This window comes from Meles meles, chromosome 8 (assembly GCF_922984935.1).
Source record: "Meles meles chromosome 8, mMelMel3.1 paternal haplotype, whole genome shotgun sequence".
Taxonomy (NCBI): domain Eukaryota; kingdom Metazoa; phylum Chordata; class Mammalia; order Carnivora; family Mustelidae; genus Meles; species Meles meles.
In genome coordinates this window covers 10,161,429-10,180,342 of record NC_060073.1, presented here as the reverse complement: position 1 = coordinate 10,180,342, position 18,914 = coordinate 10,161,429, and the positions used below count along the sequence as shown (strand labels likewise).

The following is an 18,914-nucleotide window of genomic DNA, read 5'->3' as shown; positions in this document are numbered from 1 at the left end:
ACCTTCCCCCCAACCCCCACCCCCGCCCCTGCCTCTCTGTCTACTTGTGATCTCCATGTGTCAAATAAATAGATCTTAAAACACACACACACACACACACACATTGAAACAAGAGCTCCTGCTTCTGCTGAGGGAACTTTTTCCAGGTGTGAACCAGTGGGCCCACTGATGCCCCAGGCACTAAGGCTTGAGCCCCTGATCAAAATGATCCCCATCCCTCCCCTACCACCTGAGACCCAAGGGCAGGGTCTGTGCTGCTGGGCTCTTTCACCATTTCTGTTTTCCAGTACACGCACCACACCCAAAAGACGTGCTTTTCTCAGCCATTAACTTAAACAAAATTCACATATTCTTAGGAATCCAGATAGGCAAATGGGGCACCCCCCAAAAAATCACACTCTAAAGCTCAGTGGTTGAACGGAAACTGCACCCAAGCCAAGCAGGTCTCCTGAGAGCACTCGCTGATGGCACGCGGGCAACAGGAAGGGGCCGCGGAGTCTGCTGCGAGGTGGGGACAGGACGGCCCTCGCCGGGCCCATCCTCGGTGCAGGAGCACAGTAAGGCACTGGCATGGACTCAAGGCTAACTCCTGATTCTGCTTCAAACCAGCTACGTAAGCTCAGGTCTACTGCTTAGCCTCTTGGAAACTGTAACTAATCAGAACAGTATCCCACGGGGCGGGGGGTGAGCACTGAAATGAACTGATGAAGGTAAAGCCCCCAGCACAGGCCAGGTGCTCACTGTCTGAGTCACTATCACCATGAGTGTCCGCCCCCAGCTCCTCCTGGGTCATCTGCTCCACCGCCAGGAGGTGCCGGCCGCAGGAAGCGGGCTCTCCATCACTTACTTTGCCCAAACTTGGCTGCAGCCGCCCTCCGTCCCTGGGCCCCCTCTTCCCCATGGGTGTGCACCCCGGATCCCAGATCGCTAGGTATGGTTATCAGTGTGCACAGAATGCACATACCCAGCAGCTGGGAAGGAGACTGGCACAAACATCTGGCCTGTGGATCCCGATTTTACCATTTCCTACCCGAGGGACCTCAGTCACCAGTAACCAAGTCACTTATCCTGAGTTCCGGATTATAAAATTATAAAACAGGAAGCATTTCCTTCCTTGTGAGATAACCCAGTACTCAGAAACTTTTCATTATTAAGGACACCCACACAGACCACGAGTCACATACGGTTCCAGGACAGTCACGGGATTTTTGGTGCCTTTGGGTTTGTTCCTCCCCAGGCTGAGGGTCAGAACTGTCCAGAGGCTTTTAATAAGTTTCTCAGAGCTCATTTAACCACCATGTCGTGTCAGCACAGTAGAGAAGGCTTTGATTCTTAAAAACGTGATAAATGGAAATAAAGCTTCAGGTTACAGCGCCCCCCCCCCCATGGAAAGAGGGGGAGCTGGTCATGTTGACTGAGGTGCATGGCAGTCATCCCAATGGCTTCAAAGGCTCCATCCCCTCAGGAAATCCAGTCAGTCCTGCCATCAGGCCACATGGGGTTGGGGTGGACAGTTGGTCTCGTCTCCACCCGCCAGGGGCAAATGCACCCCAGCCCTCGGGCGCCCGCTGCTTGTCACTAAGGACAGCGGTATGGAGTCTGGGACCTGGCAGGGCTCGTTGGGATAGGGCGGGGAAGCCACAGCACCCCAAGCCCAGCTTCTCGAGAGGTGAGCAGCCGCTCACCCTCTGGCATAACAGGAGAGCGGGTTTGGCCTCGGCATGAGGCAGCCTGATACTCAGCAGGGAGCACCTTGGAAAGTGGCTGTGGCCCTAGGGATCTAGGGTCACAGCTCTGGCTTGTTTTGTGGTGAGCTGGAGAGTGAATATCAGCTGGGCTGGGGCTCTGCCAGCTTGCCCAGGGACAGGCAGGGGAGCCCTGGTCCAGGGAGGGGCAGCAAAGGAAGTGTGAGGCCCCCTGGGGCTCAGTGCTCTGGGACATCTGGGGACAGCCTGTTGTTGGGAGAGCAGGCTACCAGGGTTCATCGGGCTGCCTGACTGTGACCAGCGTGTGCAGGGGTCACAGGCAAAGGCCAGAATCTAGGCCAGGGCTGTAGCAGGAAAGGGGAGCCACCCAGTCAGCCCAGGTAGACAGGGAATGTGGTGACATGACACAGAACGGCAAAGGACAGTCCACTCCCCCACTTCTTAGGAACCCGCTAGACTGCCATTCTCCCCGACTCCCCTTCCGTCACCTCGAGATGTCTGTGCCCAGCCTCACGCCTGGCTGGGCGGCTGGAGGTAATGGCAGCTGATGCCCAGCCCACGGTGGGGGCGGCCCAAATGGAAGGCAGGCCTTGAAGGGGAAGCTGCTGGACCTCGCTCTCCTCCCTCACTTTTCCATGCCGATGGAATCCCGGCTCAGCTGAGCTGTTGAGATCTCCTACCACATCCTAGGGGTCTAAAGGGGGAAATGAGCTTGACTTCACACGGAGAGTGGGGCGGCAGGAGCAGCTGTGGGCTGTGGGGGACGGGGGCGGGGGGGGGGCGTATGTAAATGAAGAACCAAGAAGTTGAGGCCAGGAAGGAGTACAGAAGCCGAAGCCGCCAAGCGAAGCCGGCGGGCAGCACAGTGGCGGAGGGAGCGGGCCCCACGTGGAGGCACGAAGAGGTCTGGGCCCGGAGGCCGAGGCGATCTGCTGTTGAAGCCGGACGGGAGGCCCAGGCAGAGCAGAGCTGCTGAGGGACAGGACAGCCCCTCCACCTGCCCCTGGCTGCCCCTTCCCGCGTCACTCCCCGTCACGCAACAGGGGCTGGAAAGACAGGCAGAGGCACGGGGTTACCGACATCCCTTCAGCATGGCCCTAACGTGCAGGCGTCCCATGGGCCTGAGCGGCTCAGATAGACCCCCGACCCGCAGAACATTCTCCGCCCGAGCCATGTCTTTCAGGGAAGCCCCAGAGCCCCTCGGCCTGATAGACAAGCCCCCTCACTACACTTTTCGGGCACCTGATGGCCACGAGCAGGCGACACCTAGTCCAAGCCCTCACCCCTCGGCCTGCTAGATAAATCCCGCCTCACAAGACTAGCCCCAAGACTGGGAAAGTAGAAATTACAACACCCGCTCATCACGCCCAAGCCCTCCCTTAGGGGAGAGAAGGCCACACTTTCCCCTCCTGAAACCACAGGAATCTGGGGAGGGGCAGAAAGACCTGTCCTCTCCCAAGAGACAGGTTCCCGGAGCCCCAAGCTTGAGCAGCTGCTGGGGTGTGTACGCTGACACCCGTGGGCCCCATCAGCCAACCTAACCCCACCTTCAAGCCACTTGCTTTCCCACCACGCTACTGAGTGGTCTTCCCGGCAAGGCCCAAGCCTTTCCCGGGGGACCCTTCTTGAGACCTGGCCCTACCCCAACCTGGAATGGGAGACGAGGACCCCATACCTGTCCTTCAGTCAGAGGCCCTGGCTCTGGGCGTTTCCAAGATGAAACCAGGAGGATATAGAGCACCAGGAGCCCGAAGACCACCACCAGCATCCCCAGGCTGTTGGCAAAGATGGCCTCACCAGGCAGACGGGAGTACGGCTGGGTGGCATTGTTCCTGGGGATGACAAAACAATGGGGGCCCTCGACAGACTTTCTACCTGTTTTTGCCCAACACCATCAGCAGATGGTGAGGAAAGCTTCCAAGGACCATCTGTGACCTGGAATGTTAACATACTAAGCCCCTCCCGCCACAGCAAGTCTCTGCAGACTGCTTTTTCCTGCTGAGGGAACTAAAGCTCAAAGAGGTAGGATGAGCTTGTCCAGAGTCACAGAACTAGGAAATGGCACAGCCAAGACTTAAAGCCCAGTCGGACCTCCTACCTATTTGCTTTCACTACCTACGCCCCCAGCATAGAATGGAGGAAAAGAATGGGGGATGGTAGTGGTTAGGCATGCAGGCTGTAATCTTGACTCAAAGCCTGGCTCTGCCACTTACTGGCTGTGTGCCCTTAGGTAAGTTACTTAACCTCTCTGTGCCTCAGTTCCTTTATTTGTAAATGGCAATGACAAGAGTACCTATGTTGTAAAATGATTAAAGGATTCAATTTAAGGCACTTAGAAGAGTTTCTTAGTACTTGGTAGGCTGTAAGTACTTGTACACACAGTAGGTACTGAGTCAATGTGATGGTAGATAAATGTTTGCTGAGCAATTTACCGTCTCCATCTAAAGACTCCATGACCTTCCAGACCAGGAACAAGCCCAACCCCAAAAGCTCCCCTCTCTTGGCTAGGTCCTATGCTCACAGGGTACATCTTTTGAAGACCCCAGGTCTTCCCCCTCCGTGTTATAGTTGGGGGCCCCACTGCACTCACAAACTGAAGAAAAGCTTCTCATTAATGCCGGAAATGACTGACGCGATGGACAGAGAGAAGATGACGACACCAAAGAAGACGTGGATGGGTTTAAGGAGGCTGCGCAGCCACAAAGATGCCCAGGGCAGCAGGAAGACGACAAAGCCCAGGAGCCACTGTGGACACAGGAAGAAAGGACCTGACTGCCCTGTGCTGGGCACCTCACTGGGACCTCCTACCCTGCAGTAGTCCCCTGCCCCTCTTTCCCGGCTCAAACCTCCTATCAGGGGCCACCCCTAGCTTCTGCACTGTGGTCGCTTTCTTAGCCAAACCAGAATGTTCCACGAAATGCTTAGCTATGAGCCCAGTCTCCCAAAAGCCCAGCCATCCTTGTATGTCTCTGTTTCCTTCCAGTGCTGGCCCATAAGACTCCTCGCTTGTAGGGGGCTGATGTCAGAACGTGGAAGCAACTTCCAGAATTGCTTCTGGTTCAAAGAACAGTGGGAATGGGGAAGGTGCAAAAGATGACCTAGAGTTGGCGTGGCGTGTGCTGTGACTGGGTGAACTCAGCGCGCTCCGGGACGACAGAGGGGCAGCGCACCGGGTAAGAGCAGAACAGACGAGCATGGGAACTGGTAGTCTCCTATGGCATTTAAGCTGCCTGCGCTCTGGGATGCGTCCCGAGGAGCCGTCTCCGGGTGCTGAGCAGAACAAGCCTGTGGTGCAGGTGCACGGGAAGCCCTGAGCAGAGCCCACAGCTGCCAGCTGGGAGCGGGAACCCAAAGGAGAGAACGCACCTGGCCGGCGAAAAGGGAAACGGTGACGATGCCCAGCCAGCTGTGCAGGGAGTAGAGGTTGGGGACCTTGGAGCGGCGGTGGAACTCAAAGACGGCGACCAGCCCCAGCACCGTCAGGATGAAGGCCAGCAGGTGCAGGGCCGCGTGGCCCATCTTCCAAGGCAGCTTGGGCCCCACCCAGGACTGTGGCAGCCGGTACACCAGCGAGGCTGCGGAAGAGAACGTCCCAGGGCCCGGCCTCTCCCCTTCATGCTACCCCCCCACGTTAGGGGCATGGATGTGGCCTCCCAACCAGAGGAGGAGGGGAGGGTAGCACACAGCAACCCCCCCCCCCACACACACACCCAGCATCTCCTATCCCTGCTCATTGCTGGGATAGTGGCCAACCATAATGAGGTGTGTGTTGGGTTGGGGGGGGGAACACGGTGATAAGAAGGGAGGAGGGGGCTTCTGGGACCTGCCAGTCTGTGACTGCATCACACACGCACTCGTGTGCACTTCTGCAGCTGCAAAAGCAATGTCACGTTCAATATTTCTTCCAAGCGAATTCTCACAACTGATGTTAGCGGTCACAAACGCGGGCTTTTAGCAAGGTTAGACGACCTATGTCCACCTCCTGGCTCTGCCTCTTCGGTTATCTGGCATCTTGTTTCCAAACCTCAGTATCCTCAAAAATGGGGATAATGGTGGGGCCCATCTCACAGGCTTCTTGGAAGGACAAAACGGGATGAGGTTTCAGAAGTACACAGAATGAGCTGCTGTGATCGACGTCATCATTCCCATTCTACAGGTGGGGAAATGAGGCTCTCCCCGGGCCCCGAGGCCCAGCTCTGAATGCCTGGGACAAAGACGGGTCTGGTGGGAGGAAGCCGCGTCCTCGTGTAAGGACCTGACTAGGGCACGAGAGGCTTCGATCTCCTGCTCCCTAAAGCCAACTACAGCTCATGGGCCACATCCAGCCTGCCGCACGTTTTTGTAAGTAAAGTTTTATTGGAACACGGCCACGAATATGTTTTGGGGTTAACCATGGCTACTCACACTACGAGAACAGAGATGAGTGGCTGCAACATAGGTCCTGTGTTTGCCAATGCCATCTGCCCCGTACAGGAAAAGTCTGCCACCCCCAGCCCCAGAGTAAAGCTACCCTCCCCATGTGCCCCCATTCTCACTACTCCTTCCTGCAAATGAAGGAAGGAGTAGGAGATAGCCTGCCCCACCCCACTCCCAGAGCCGCAAAGCCAACGGTGACCAAGGCCAGACCCCGGGAAGGTCTGGGTACTCACCAGCGCTGTAGAGCACCACTAAGCCAACAACCATGAGCACTGGGTGATAGTTGAACATGTGAATGGTGCCATCCCAGGCAAAGCCCCCGTGCCACAGCTGCATCCAGTAGATGGTCAGGATGATGCACAACAAGCCCAGGAGCCACAGGGCGTAGAAGGACAAGTAGAACCACCCCACGGCCATTCTGAGCAGGCACTCCTGGGAAAAACGGGAGTCACACGTCCCTGCTGGCTCGAGTGCACCCCACGCACCGGCTACTGTAGGGAACACCGAACTTGCTCTTACTGGAAACGGTGGGCGCTTTCCACTTTATCTCTCCTGCCACCAGCCTGGGCAGCACCCCATGAGACCTGGAGTGCTGGGTCGGCCTGACCTCAGGTGATGGACAGTAAGGATGGCCCCACCCAGGACCTGGCAGCACACAGTGCGGCCAGCGTAGGCCTGGGCCCCGCTCTGGAGAGGGGCTGGACGTCAAGGCTCTCGGCCCAAAGCCCTGGGATTAGCCTCCTTTCACAGGACCGAAAGGTAAAGAATAAACACCACCAACCCCCACCAAACCACAAGGGACAGGAGTCCAAACCCAGGCTAGATCACACAAATGCCTAGGCCCTCGGTTCTGACAGAAGGAGGCGAAAATATCATGTGCAAGGAGCCAACACACAGCAATCAGGCCAGCTGAGGGAAAGTCCTGGAATCGCCCACTTCTACGGAAAAGTTCTTCGCCAGATGGCGAACTCTGTGGGGCTGACCCTCCCTTTGCGGAAGTAAGATCAGGCCTCGGCTCTGAAGTCCCCACACTCCACACCTTGAATGGAACAGCCGCCCTCAGATGTCCCTAGACCCCAGACTTCTGCTTTCTCTTCCTCTGAGGAAAGTTCAGAAGAATAAAGAGGAAGCAAGAACTCATGGTCTAGAAAGCAAGAGTTTGTTTTGAGATTTCTCTGTGTCCTTGGTACACTCAGACACCGACTCCGGTTTCAGACAAATGTCTAGGGCCCTGAGAAGCTGCTCTTACAAACCAGGCAACTGGACCTGAGGGCCGGCTGGCAGGCAAACGCACAAAGCCACAGGGCCGGCTCTACTCTCGCCTGACGTGTAGGGAGCATGGGCCCAGCTGACATGGCAATCCCCATGTCCCACAGGCTCACACCAAGGAGGGGACAGTGCGGCCTCCTGCAGCTGAGATCCCTCAGTCTGAACCAGCTAGCGGAGAGGAGAGAAGTCCCTGAAATAGCCGAGAACGCCCATGGAGATAAAACACTCGGTTCCTCACCTTTAGACGTAGGGGTAGGCTCACCGAGCGGTGGCCAAGACTCCAGTTCTTATGAAGTAGGGCACCTTGAGCAAATCAGTTAGCATTTGTAGGACCCGGTCGTCTCATCTAAAAGAAAGGCATGCTAGTAAAAACATACTGAAGAGTGGCTATGAGCAGACGCCCCACTGGAACCCATGAACCCATGAACCCCTTAGCTCCTGTGAGCAGTTACCATCCCCATTTTACAGATGAGGAAACTGAGGCTCAGTTAGATTAAATACCAGCCTTAGGACCCAGTCTGAAACCCTTGAAACCCTTGTCTGTTGGGTTTCAAGGCTCCTGTTTTTTCCTTCACCATAGGTTGTTGGAAGGGTGAGTGAGGAAATGTCCGTAAGGACGTTGTGAGAACAGAGTATTCTACACTTCTTAGTGTTGTCACAGGAGTTCATCCGAGCTACAAACTACAGCCTGAAGCTCATGGCCCCCACGCCAGCCCAGGCCTCTCGGTGGCCCTGATACTGTGCCAACTCTCTCCACAGCAGGTGTCCCTCTAACCAGAAACAGACGCTGAACTCTCGCAATGTGACCCAAATGGGCAGTAATCACCGAGAAGGGAAGATCCACGGGGCTGGGGATAAAACAAGCTTCCACAAGGCTGAGGGAAAATAATGCCACCATCTTCCTAGAAGTTTCTTGACTCAACTACTGAGCTCAGAGATTTGCTACCTGGCCTCAGAGGTGACCCCTTAGGCAGAGAAAGTTTCAGGTCACCAGATGTTCAGTCACCCGCCCAGGGAAGTCAGCATGAAGCACTCGGTCAGCAGGCTCCCTCCATCAGACAATTGTCTTTCATGACTTCCTTTTCCTTTGGGGAAGAAAAACAAAAGTAAATATAATCCAAAAGGGCTGTGTCCACCCTTCTAGAAGAGGTCCTGGATTACTGCTCTGGACAGCCTTAGAGTTCACAATGGGGACACTTTCTGACAGAAGCCTGCAAAGTTATACTGTTCACAATACAAAGATGACCCCTTCCTCTGTGCAAGAGTGCAAAAGAAGAAAAGAATGTAGGAAGCCTGGGTGGCTCAGTGGGTTAAGCCGCTGCCTTTGGCTCAGGTCATGATCCCAGGGTCCTGGGATCGAGTCCTGCATCGGACTCCTTGCTCGGCACGGAGCCTGCTTCTCTCCCCGCCTCTGCCTGCCACTATGCTGCTTGTGCATGTGCGCTCTCTCTCTCTGACAAATAAATAAATAAATAAAATCGTAAAAAAAAAAGAAAGAAAAGAATCCAGTGAAAATTGCAACCCTAACGCTGAGAATACTCTCTCATTTATTCTAAGAAAGTAAGTTGTGCTATGATTTCCGGATGTGCTCACCATTGTTTGGTTTCTCATTCTGCCGTCACTTTGAAGAGCCCCCGGCTGTGGCAGAAGTCAGCATGCCCTTCTGTAAGGGCCGGAATGGTAAATATTTCAGGCTTTGCAAGCCATAGTCTCTCTCCCAACTATGTCATCAACTCTTGCGATGTAGTACAAAAGCAGTCATCATAGACAGTACCTTCACAAATGAACACAGCCGTGCTCCCAAAAAACTTTATTTATGGGTACTGAAATTTCAGGTTCATGTCATTTTTACATATCAGAAAAATTATCCTTTTAGGCGCCTGGGTGGCTCAGTGGGTTAAAGCTTCTGCCTTCAGCTCAGGTCATGATCCCAGGGTCCTTGGATCAAGCCTCACATCAGGCTCTCTGCTCAACAGGGAGCCTTCCTCCTCTCTCTCTGCCTGCTTCTCTGCCTACTTGTAATCTCTGTCAAATGAATAAAATCTTTAAAAGAAAAAAAAAAGAAAATATTGTCCTTTTCAATTGTTACTTTTTTTTTTAAAGATTTTATTTATTTATTTGACAGAGAGATCACAAGCAGGCAGAGAGGTAGGCAGAGAGAGAGGGGGAAGCAGGCTCCCTGCTGAGCAGAGAGCCCAGGCTTGATCCCAGGACCCTGAGATCATGACCTGAGCTGAAGGCAGAGGCTTAACCCACTGAGCCACCCAGGCGCCCCTAATTCTGTTACTTTTAATAATGTAAAAACCAAGCAGGCGGTGTGTCATACTTTGTCAACCATGATCTAAGAAATGTACTCTCCAACCCAATACTCCCAGTTCCTTGACAAAAAGGCTTCTCCCTGGCTTCAGTAAAAAGAGGTCAGGCCCAGGGTGCCTGGGTGGCTCAGCTGTGAAGTGTCTGCCTTCGGCTCAGGTCATGATCCCAGGGTCCTGGGATCTGGCTCTCTGTTCAGCAGAAGCCTGCTTCTCTCTCTCCTCCACTCCCCCTGCTTGTGGTCCCTCTTTTGCTGTCTCTCTACCTCTCAAATAAATTAAAAAAAAAAAAAAAAAAATCAGGCCCCAGTGTAAGAAATGGGTACTTTCCATTCAGCCCTTGATCTTATGAAAAGGCTCTATTCCAAACTCTTACAATATTACTTTTATTATTTAGAACTACATAGATGGAGGAACAGAAAGTTGATTTGTTGCCCCCGCTTCCAGGATGAATGGCGGGGATTTTGGCAATTCTAAGAATCAGACTTCGGGTTCAAGTCCTAAACTCTTCTCTTAACAGATCAAGATCACTAGGACTCAAAGAAGGAAAGTGACTTGGCCACGTTGAGTGGCAGAGCTAGTACACGTTCCCGCGGTTCGCTTCCCTCAGCTCCAAGGACTCCTCACGTCCAAACGTGGCTTCTGTAAAGTCGGGGCTCAGGAGCGAGGACCCCTAAATTACAGTCAGGAGGTAGATAGGCAAGGCGCTCCTCCGCGCCACAGAGATTACAGACCCGACCTTCCAGGCTGCTCCAGTGTGGCTCAGTTGTTCGGAGAACCCTTCCAGGAACCCCGAGCCCGATCCCCAACTCTTGTGCGGGGACGAAGGGCTGTTGGTCCTAGCTAACCTTCGATGACAGGGCGAAGGGCTCCGCCTGCTGACTGCGACTTCCAAAGCGCTTTCGTGCCTGTACAACCACATCACACCTGTAGAAGGAAGCGCGCGGACAACGGGGTCCATGTCCTACAGGAGAAAGCTGAGCCCGAGTGAGGAGTAGCGACAGCACGAAGAGAGGCAGTAGCGGAGCCAGCACTCGAACCCAGATCCCCGGACTCCCCATCCGAGCTCTTTCTCACCCCCGAATCACAGTGCGTCGCAGGGGTCTCGGAGACCCGCCTCTCGCCCCCCGGCGCCGCAGCTACCAGGACTCCAGGCGTATGGAATCACGAACCTTCTGCATCACACACAAGCACACGGTCCTCACCAGAACCCCAGTGCCCACGAACCCCGCCGCCTCCCCCTCTTATAGGGTCCCAGCACTTCCGGTCGCGCGCGCTGCCGGCTGGGAAATGAAGTCCGAGCTTGCAGGCTCCCAACTCCAGTTCCAGCGCGGGCGTTTCTTTCCCGGGGAGCGCCGCCACGGCTCGGCTAGATCCCTCACCCCCATCTCGTTCGGGCGGACTCGAAGCCTCCCGCCGGGGGCTGGCCCGTCGCAAGGCCGCGCGCGGCGTGGGTGGGAGGCCGCGGGCACCGGCTGGGAAGGTCCGGAGCCGGGCGCGGCGACCCCAGGAGGGCAAGAGAGGCGCGGGCCCAGGACGGCGGAGGCCAAACACGGCGGCCGGGCCGGCCGCAGAGCGCGGAGGGGAAACCGAGGACCGGCGGCTAACCCGGGACAGACGGATCCCGCGTCTGCCATCTACTTCCGGGAGTTAAACCGGTGTCCGGAAGCCAGGACGGCGTCCCCATGACAACCGACGTTGGGTCTCGGAGGTGAGAGTGCTTGGGTGAGGTGAACAGAGTCGGAATTTTTGTTGTCACTGTTTTGGGTGTTTTATTTGTTTGTTTGCCCAGGCAGCCGCGTTTTGAGGTGGCTTGGGAAGGACTGGGAGGAAAAGTGCTCTGGGGACAAAGGGCACGCGGCAGGGAGCGGCGGACAGACCGAAGACGGCTTCGTGACCTCGCGAATCCCTGCTGCCCTAAAGCGGAGGGGAGGGGCTTCCTTTCCGCGGAGTTGGCGGCGGCGGCTCTCTGTCACCGAACCTCGCGACAGCCCGCCGTGGGGGCCCGTGAAGTGGTTTAGAGCCCGGGCTTTGGTGTCACCCCGCGCTGGGAAGCCTGGCTCTGCTCCCCCGCGACCTGGAGGCACTTGACCGCTGACCCTGTGCTCTTGCCTGGGAACCGGGGGGGCTCACTCTTTCCCACTTCGCAGAGCAGTGGCGAGGATTAAAGGCAGTTGTCCAGGTCGCCGGGAGTGTCATGGTGCTGGTGGTAGGTGATAGCCGTCAGTGTTATTTACGAATGCGGAATCTCCGCTCAGAGGAAGTGCCATCAGGCGGCCACGAAGGTGGGACTTCTCCACCAGGTGAGGGGGATGCGGTGCCTTACCCTCTCGGAGCCCCTGTGTATACGGCCATTATAGTCCTACTAACGGCCCTTCTCAAGACGGGCGCAGAGTTAAGGAATCTGGTGAATATTTTAAAAAGAGCTTGTAAATGGTAGAACATTTTGCAGACGTTCATTTAATCTCATCGTGTTAGGCTTCAGAGCATTTTGAAATTTGTTTATCGATTTGACCCAGCCGAAGGGGTCATGGGACACCTGCAGAGCAACTTCTGGGCCTTGGGATTCATGAAAGTAAAGGCCCAGCTCCCCTTACCTGGTGCCACTGTGTTGCCACCACCTTAAACATCGACTTTTGCAAGAGAGCACCATTTCCTCCGCACTGCCTGCACCGTTTCCCGTTCTGCCCCAACACCTTTCCCGCCAAGTTACATGTCAGCCCATCTGTGACAGGAGAGGCTGCTTTGGGCAGTGGTTAAAAGCACAGACTCTGGACCCAGGCTGCCTGAATCCCAATGCCAGCTCTGCCACTGCTACTGGCAAGCAGTGTGACCTGGAGCAGATTATTTGACCTCTCTGGGCCTCCGTTGTCCTACCTGTGTAATGCGTAGAGTAATAATTGTGTGTCTTCTACTTCATGGGGTTATTGTGAGAGTTAAAGAATTTGAGTGTTTAGAATAGTCCCTGGCCAGGGTGCCTGGCTGGCTTAGTTGGTGGAGCATGTGACTTGATATCGGGGATCAGGATCATGTGTTTGAGCCCCAGGTTGGTTGTAGAGATTACTTAAAAAAAAAGGGGGGGTAGGAATAGGGTGGCTGGGTTATGGACATTGGGGAGGGTATGTGCTATGGTGAGTGCTATAAAATGTGTAAGCCTGACTATTCACAGACCTGTACCCCTGGGGCTAATAATATATTCTATGTTAATAAGAATACCTTAAAAAGAAAGAATAGTCCCTGGCATATTGTAAGTGATATATAAAGGTTTGCTGCAGTTAGTATTAGAATTAGTATTCATTGCACGACCAGACAGTCACTCTTTGTAGTGTTCCTAGATTCCTTTGAACTCAGAAGTAGTTAGAAGGAGCTCTGCGTTGGGGTGCATGGCTGGCTCAGTTGGGAGGAGCACGTGACTTTCGGCCTCAAGGTCATGAGTTTGAGCCCCATGCTGGGTGAGATTAGTTAAAATGAATAAATTAAAACTTAAAGAAAAAAGAAAGATCTCTGCAGTTAGAAGTTTCCAGGCATGGGGAAAGTTTGAGGGTGAAGGCCCCAGGAGTGACTAGTTGGGTTTTTTGGGAGGTGGTAGTGGTTTTGGTCATTGATGTTATCCCAAGCGCCTGGCATGTAGCTGGTGCTCAGTAAATATTTACTGTATTAATGAATTTCTAACCACCTGTCTTCTCTCTTTTTTTTCTTTTTGCCTCAACAGACCCTTGTCTTAGAGCAAGGAAAACAGCTCCCATTTGAGGAACTAGTGCTTCTTTCTCAGTGCTGGGGAGAAAGCCCAGAGCTGTCTTCTGGGGAACTGTGGAATGTGCCCCTGGGGGCCCAGTAAAGCAGAAGGAAGATGCTCCAGACCAGTAACTATAGCCTGGTGCTCTCCCTGCAGTTCCTCCTGCTGTCCTATGACCTCTTTGTCAATTCCTTCTCGGAGCTGCTCCGGATGGCTCCTGTCATCCAGCTGGTGCTCTTCATGTGAGTTCAGTGGGTGGGACTGGACAGCGAACCCTAAGCAGTTTGAAGGCCCTGACAATTGTGATTTCGCATTTTAAAGAGAAATCTCAGGGAAAATAAAATTTCGCATACCTTGGGTACTCCACAGACATGTCACAGGTCCTGTATTTATATGCTTCTAATGAGGGTCTGGGGTCCAGGAGCAGTCAGAGGGTCATTTTCTCCATCTGTGAGTAGAAGTATTGTCTTGAAGTGCCATGAAAGAGGATTATAGAGCAGCAGGCTAAACAGGCAGTCATATCCGTTATATACATGGGATGGAAACTTGGCATTTTTCTTCCACAATAATTTATAGACTCCGCAAGGCAAGTTACCAACAGAAAACCAGTCTTCGACACTGTCTCCCTTCACTCAGCAAGTGTTCATTGGCCTGCCAGCCAGTGTTCTATGTGCAGTAGTAAAGCTGACAATTTCTTGCTCTCACAGGATTTCCAGTCAAGTAGAAAGAGACAATGAATACATTTCTTTTTTTAAAGATGAATTGAATAGTAACAAATGTCGTACAGTGGGTAGAAAGCAGGTGGGGTGGAGAGGGGAGGGTTCCTTGAGACAGTGGGGTTATAGGAGGTTTTTGGAAGAGGAGACATTGGAACTGAGACTTGAATGGCACTAAGACACCGGCCGTGCAGAGATCAAGGGAAAGGCGTTGCTCTGTCTCTAGATGGAAATGTCTGGTAGGCCCAGGTTATGTGACAGGCAGGGCTGGCTTTTTCTGGACATGGGGAAGAAAGCAGCTTCTTCTCCCAAGTGTCTAGAAGGTTAAGAGCATCAGAGCAAGAAAGCCTTATCTGTGGGCTGCAACTCACTGATGGGGCCAGGAGGTGGTTTGAGCTTTATGTCATTTGGGACGCATGGTCTGTGCCACCTCGAGGTGGGGGGTGTGGCTTCAGAGGCCTAGAGCACAGGGAAGGCCAGATTTCATGATGTCCCTTGGGACTTAGGGCCAGCCCTTGGGTGATCACACAGACCTACATTTGACTATGTTGTGTTTGGTGTCTGCAGCATCCAGGATATCGCAATCCTCTTCAACATCATCATCATTTTCCTCATGTTCTTCAACACCTTCGTCTTCCAGGCTGGCTTGGTCAACCTCCTGTTCCACAAGTTCAAAGGGACCATCATCCTCACAGCTGTTTACTTTGCCCTCAGCATCTCCCTTCATGTCTGGGTCATGGTAAGAGCGGAGCTCTGAGTTCTTGAATCCTTAAGGGGCTGGGAGTGTCTTTTCTCTAGGAATCCGGCATCATTTTTTTCATATCTCACAGAATCCTTGACAGGAAACGTGTTTGTGGTGAATGAATGTGCTGCTACCTGGGCTCGGGCACCTGCACGTTGCATGAGGCACTTCTGCCCAACCATTTGTGTTAAAGAACTGCCTTATCCAGGAGTCAGGGGACACTTCTGGAATATTCTGTTCACCTCTGCCCAAAGCAGTCCTGGTAACACAGGAAAGTGACTGTGTTTCATCAGTAGCTGTTAGGCAGGTGGGTGTTGGGACAAGTTATTTTTAGACATCGGTGTCCCGTAGGAAACAGCCAGGCCAAGAGTGCCTCTTGCCCTTTAGTGCTTCATGCTCTCTGCTCTGTCCCCATCACACGAGGACTCATCTCCAAGGTGCCAACACAGCCTCATAGCAGATCCCAGTTTTCGTGGTTCCAGATTTCTCCTGCTTCGCGAATCGTTCCATCTCTTTGGGTATCACCTGTTTCTCAAGTACTCATCTTGATGGGACACATTAAAACCTCAGGGTTCTCTAGTCATTTCTCTCCTAATGCCATCTTCTAAGACTGAACCTTCTATTAAGTCGCCCTTGTTATTCTACAGAGAGAAGTAAGTAGAGCTCACAGGAAAGAAATAGCGTGCCAGAGTCTCTCGGTGCTTCCTGAAGAGGATTGTCTCTGCTCTGGTTCTTGGGGCCAAAATAGGTCCTGGCTTTGTACTTTGTACTCTAAAGCTGTTAATCTGATTAAGCCCTGAGTGCATAAGCCTTTATCTGACCGGAACTGAGCCTGAGATCTTCAAAGGAAGACAGGACAGCACTGAACTCCTGAGATAATGTGTATCACTTCACCTAGGAAAAGGCTAGCCTTCAGGATAAAAGGATATTTCCTTTGTGCTGGAAAAGGGAATTTGAAGCTTCTTTGAGAAACACTCCTTGGGGTTGTGGGAAGAAAGAAGGAGGGTGAGATTAGACTGATTTTAAAACCAGGCCACATTTCTGCAGCTAACCAAGTTGGAGATGCTAGGGCCTCGTCTGGTCACTAACGTTTCCTTGTCTACTCATGTCTCCTTCAGAACTTACGCTGGAAAAACTCCAACCGTTTTGTCTGGACAGACGGACTTCAAACGCTATTTGTATTCCAGAGACTAGGTAAGGACCAGAGCCACCACAGGCCTCACTTCGGTCCCACCTATGGCTCAGGCAACTAAGGGCCGTGATCCTGGCTTTCCCAGTCCATCACTGCCAGCATGGGATGAGTGGAACAGCCATGACAAGAACAGGAGAGATGATGGCCCGCTGCCCTTGCTGGGCGTCACTGGGACATCATGAGGCTGGGCCCCTCTGCCTTGTTGGGTTGTGTTCTTAGCCTGAAAATATTTGGGAGCATCCCTGAAGCTTCTTTCCTACTTATTGTCCACAGCGGCAGTGTTATACTGTTACTTCTACAAACGCACAGCTGTGAGACTGGGTGATCCTCGCTTCTACCAGGACTCTTTATGGCTGCGCAAGGAGTTCACGCAAGTCCGAAGGTGACCGCTGCTTGTCACACTGTTGGATGCCTTTCCCTCCTGACAGAGGCTACATTTGTGCCTCTGTGAGGTGGGGGTTGGCTCTGCACAGGAAGCACCTTGACTTTCCTACGACAGGCCACTTAACGTTCAACAGTCAAGAAGGAAGATCTTCCCTCTTGCAAATTAAAGTGTTTCCCAATACAGGCATTAGTACAAAACCCTCCCTGGCCGCCTACCTCAGTTCTGCCCCTGTTCCTTTCCTACTCTCTACTCCTCTTCTCACACAAGGCTGTGAGGCTTGATCCTTGGGAAGCTGTCACTTAGCCTAGTACGGGAGGGGCTCCTGGCACCTGCTTTCTTTGCATCAGACGTAATTAATGGATGCGGAGAGTGACGTTTCTGAGCTCCTGACTGATCACACCGTAGACATTTAGATTTTATACCCAAGGCATTTTTTTTTTCATTTTATAAATAGGAAATAAATATAATTCTTTTTCCATAAATGGTGGAGTCTGTTTGTGTAGCTAGATTTCTTTGCAGATAAGAGGCGTGTCAGGTCCTGGCCTTAGCATTTACTTGACCCAGTGGGCAGCCTGAGCCACAGAACAAATAAAGGTATTTATTGAATGCCATTATGAGCTATTTTTATAGAAATTCAAGATGCAGTCTGATGCCCCACCCAACCCTTGGCGTTCCAGACTTCTGTTGTTTGGTTTTGGTTTTTTTTTTTTTAAGATTTAATTAATTAATTAATTTAGCAAGAAAGAACGCGTGTGTACCTGTGCACGTGTGCCGGGGTGTGGGGAGAGAGGAGCGGAGGGAGGACAAACTATGCGCTGAGCAGAGAGCCCAATGCGGGGCTCAATCTCCTGACCCTGAGATCATAACCTGAGCCAAAGCCAAGAGTCCGATGCTTAACCCACTGAGCCACCCAGACACCCCTAGACTTCTGTGCTTTATTCAGGCTCTCCCCATCTTCAGAGCCCTAAATTTCCCTCAGAAGAATAAAAATGTTCCTTAGCTTGTTTTGGCACAATAGTTTTTTTTTTTAAGATTTTATTTATTTTTTTGATAGAGCAAGAGAAGGAACACAGCAGGGGGAGTGGGAGAGGGAGAAGCAGGCCTCCCACCAAGCAGGGAGCCTGAAGCAGGGCTTGATCCCAGGACCCTGGGACCACGCAAAGGCAGACATTTAACAACTGAGCCACTCAGGGGCCCCAGCAAAATAAATTTTTAAAAATTCATGTGCCGGGGCGCCTGGGCAGCTCATTCAGTTGGGTGTCCGCCTTCGGCTCAGGTCATGATCCCAGAGTCCCGGGAGTGAGCCCCGCGTCATGCTCCCTGCTCAGTGGGGAGTCTGCGTCTCCCTCTCCCTCTGCAGATCCCTCATTCCTTCTCTCTCTTCTCTCGCTATCTCTCAAATCAATAAATAAAATCTTTTAAAAGTTTCACATGCCCGTGGTATCAGCTTTCTTTTGCCAGAATCACATGAAACAGACCATCCCCAGACTTCAGCGGCAGGTACCAGTGAATAGTTACATGGCTTTTGAGCCTTGGGATTCAGCTGATGGGCCAGTTCAGGGGATTTCTGCTGGGCTTGCTCATGTGTCTGTGGTCATCTGTGGGTCAGCCAGGCAGCTGTGATGATCTTAGGATTTGGGGCTTTTGGCTAACCTAGGCTGGTCTCAGCTGGAATGACTGGGCTGTTCTGGTTCTCGTGAGTCATCCTCGGAGGACTAGCCTGGGTCTATTCACATGACAGCAGCAGAGGAACAAAAAAAACGAGCCCCATTATGCAATCTCACCTCCAGCCCCCGCTTGTGTTGTATCTCTTGGACTCCCATTGGTCAAACGGAGTCATGTGACCGAGCCCAGAGCCTAGGCGGGAGCTCACTACAAAGCGTCCTGGTAAAGGCACAGAGACAGGGAGGGCCATTCATTCAGTCTAACCTCGTCAGAAAGTTGCTGTGGAACTTCATTCAGAAGCATCGTAGCATAGGGCTTGGCACACTTCTGAGAAGCTCAAGATAGTAAGTATTTTAGATTTTGAGGCCATATGGTCTTGGTTGCACACCTTGCTCTACACTCCACAGAAACTGTGTTTCTTAGAAATAGGTTTGTGGCCCCCTCCTGTTAAGTGATTCTGTCGGTGCCATTCTTTTTCAACAGCATTTGCAAACTTCATGTCTCTGTCACGTTTGGGTAATTTTTGCACCATTTCAAACTTTTCATTGTGATTATAGTTGTTAAAATGGTGCCCTGTGAGCAGTGTTGTTTGATGTTGCTGTTGTAACTATGGGGGACACAATGAGCCACGCCCATATTCGCAGATTTAGGCCATAGATGTTCAGCATGTCTGACTGCACCACCAACTGGCTGTCCCTCGTCTCACCTGCCTGTTCCCTGAGACACAACAGTATTGAACTTAGGCCAGTGAATAACCCTACAATGGTCTCTGAAT

General features: G+C 52.6%; 2 protein-coding genes across 5 annotated transcripts; one reads left to right on the top strand and one right to left on the bottom strand.

Moving 5' to 3' along the window:
• Positions 1 to 33: 33 nt before the first annotated feature.
• On the bottom strand, positions 34 to 10,918 carry LOC123949632 (lysosomal membrane ascorbate-dependent ferrireductase CYB561A3). 2 transcript variants are annotated; one of them, XM_046017188.1, is made up of 9 exons: positions 10,781 to 10,812; positions 10,552 to 10,630; positions 8,338 to 8,476; positions 7,630 to 7,737; positions 6,356 to 6,554; positions 5,073 to 5,281; positions 4,297 to 4,451; positions 3,382 to 3,538; positions 34 to 2,752 (listed from the first exon to the last, which is right to left on the bottom strand). In XM_046017188.1, the coding sequence occupies exons 5-9, from the start codon at positions 6,537 to 6,539 to the stop codon at positions 2,729 to 2,731; spliced, it is 729 nt and encodes a 242-aa protein (XP_045873144.1). In that variant the 5' UTR covers positions 6,540 to 6,554; positions 7,630 to 7,737; positions 8,338 to 8,476; positions 10,552 to 10,630; positions 10,781 to 10,812; the 3' UTR covers positions 34 to 2,728. The 2 variants fall into 2 exon arrangements, with proteins under 2 accessions (XP_045873144.1, XP_045873143.1); XM_046017187.1 differs by lacking the exon at positions 10,552 to 10,630 and having other exon boundaries at positions 10,781 to 10,918.
• Positions 10,919 to 11,280: 362 nt separating this feature from the next.
• On the top strand, positions 11,281 to 17,551 carry TMEM138 (transmembrane protein 138). 3 transcript variants are annotated; one of them, XM_046017189.1, is made up of 5 exons: positions 11,281 to 11,414; positions 13,416 to 13,681; positions 14,723 to 14,894; positions 16,016 to 16,091; positions 16,363 to 17,551. In XM_046017189.1, the coding sequence occupies exons 2-5, from the start codon at positions 13,554 to 13,556 to the stop codon at positions 16,473 to 16,475; spliced, it is 489 nt and encodes a 162-aa protein (XP_045873145.1). In that variant the 5' UTR covers positions 11,281 to 11,414; positions 13,416 to 13,553; the 3' UTR covers positions 16,476 to 17,551. The 3 variants fall into 3 exon arrangements, with proteins under 3 accessions (XP_045873145.1, XP_045873146.1, XP_045873147.1); XM_046017190.1 differs by lacking the exon at positions 11,281 to 11,414 and adding an exon at positions 11,438 to 12,006; XM_046017191.1 differs by lacking the exon at positions 11,281 to 11,414 and adding an exon at positions 12,019 to 12,584.
• The last annotated feature ends 1,363 nt before the right edge of the window (positions 17,552 to 18,914 follow it).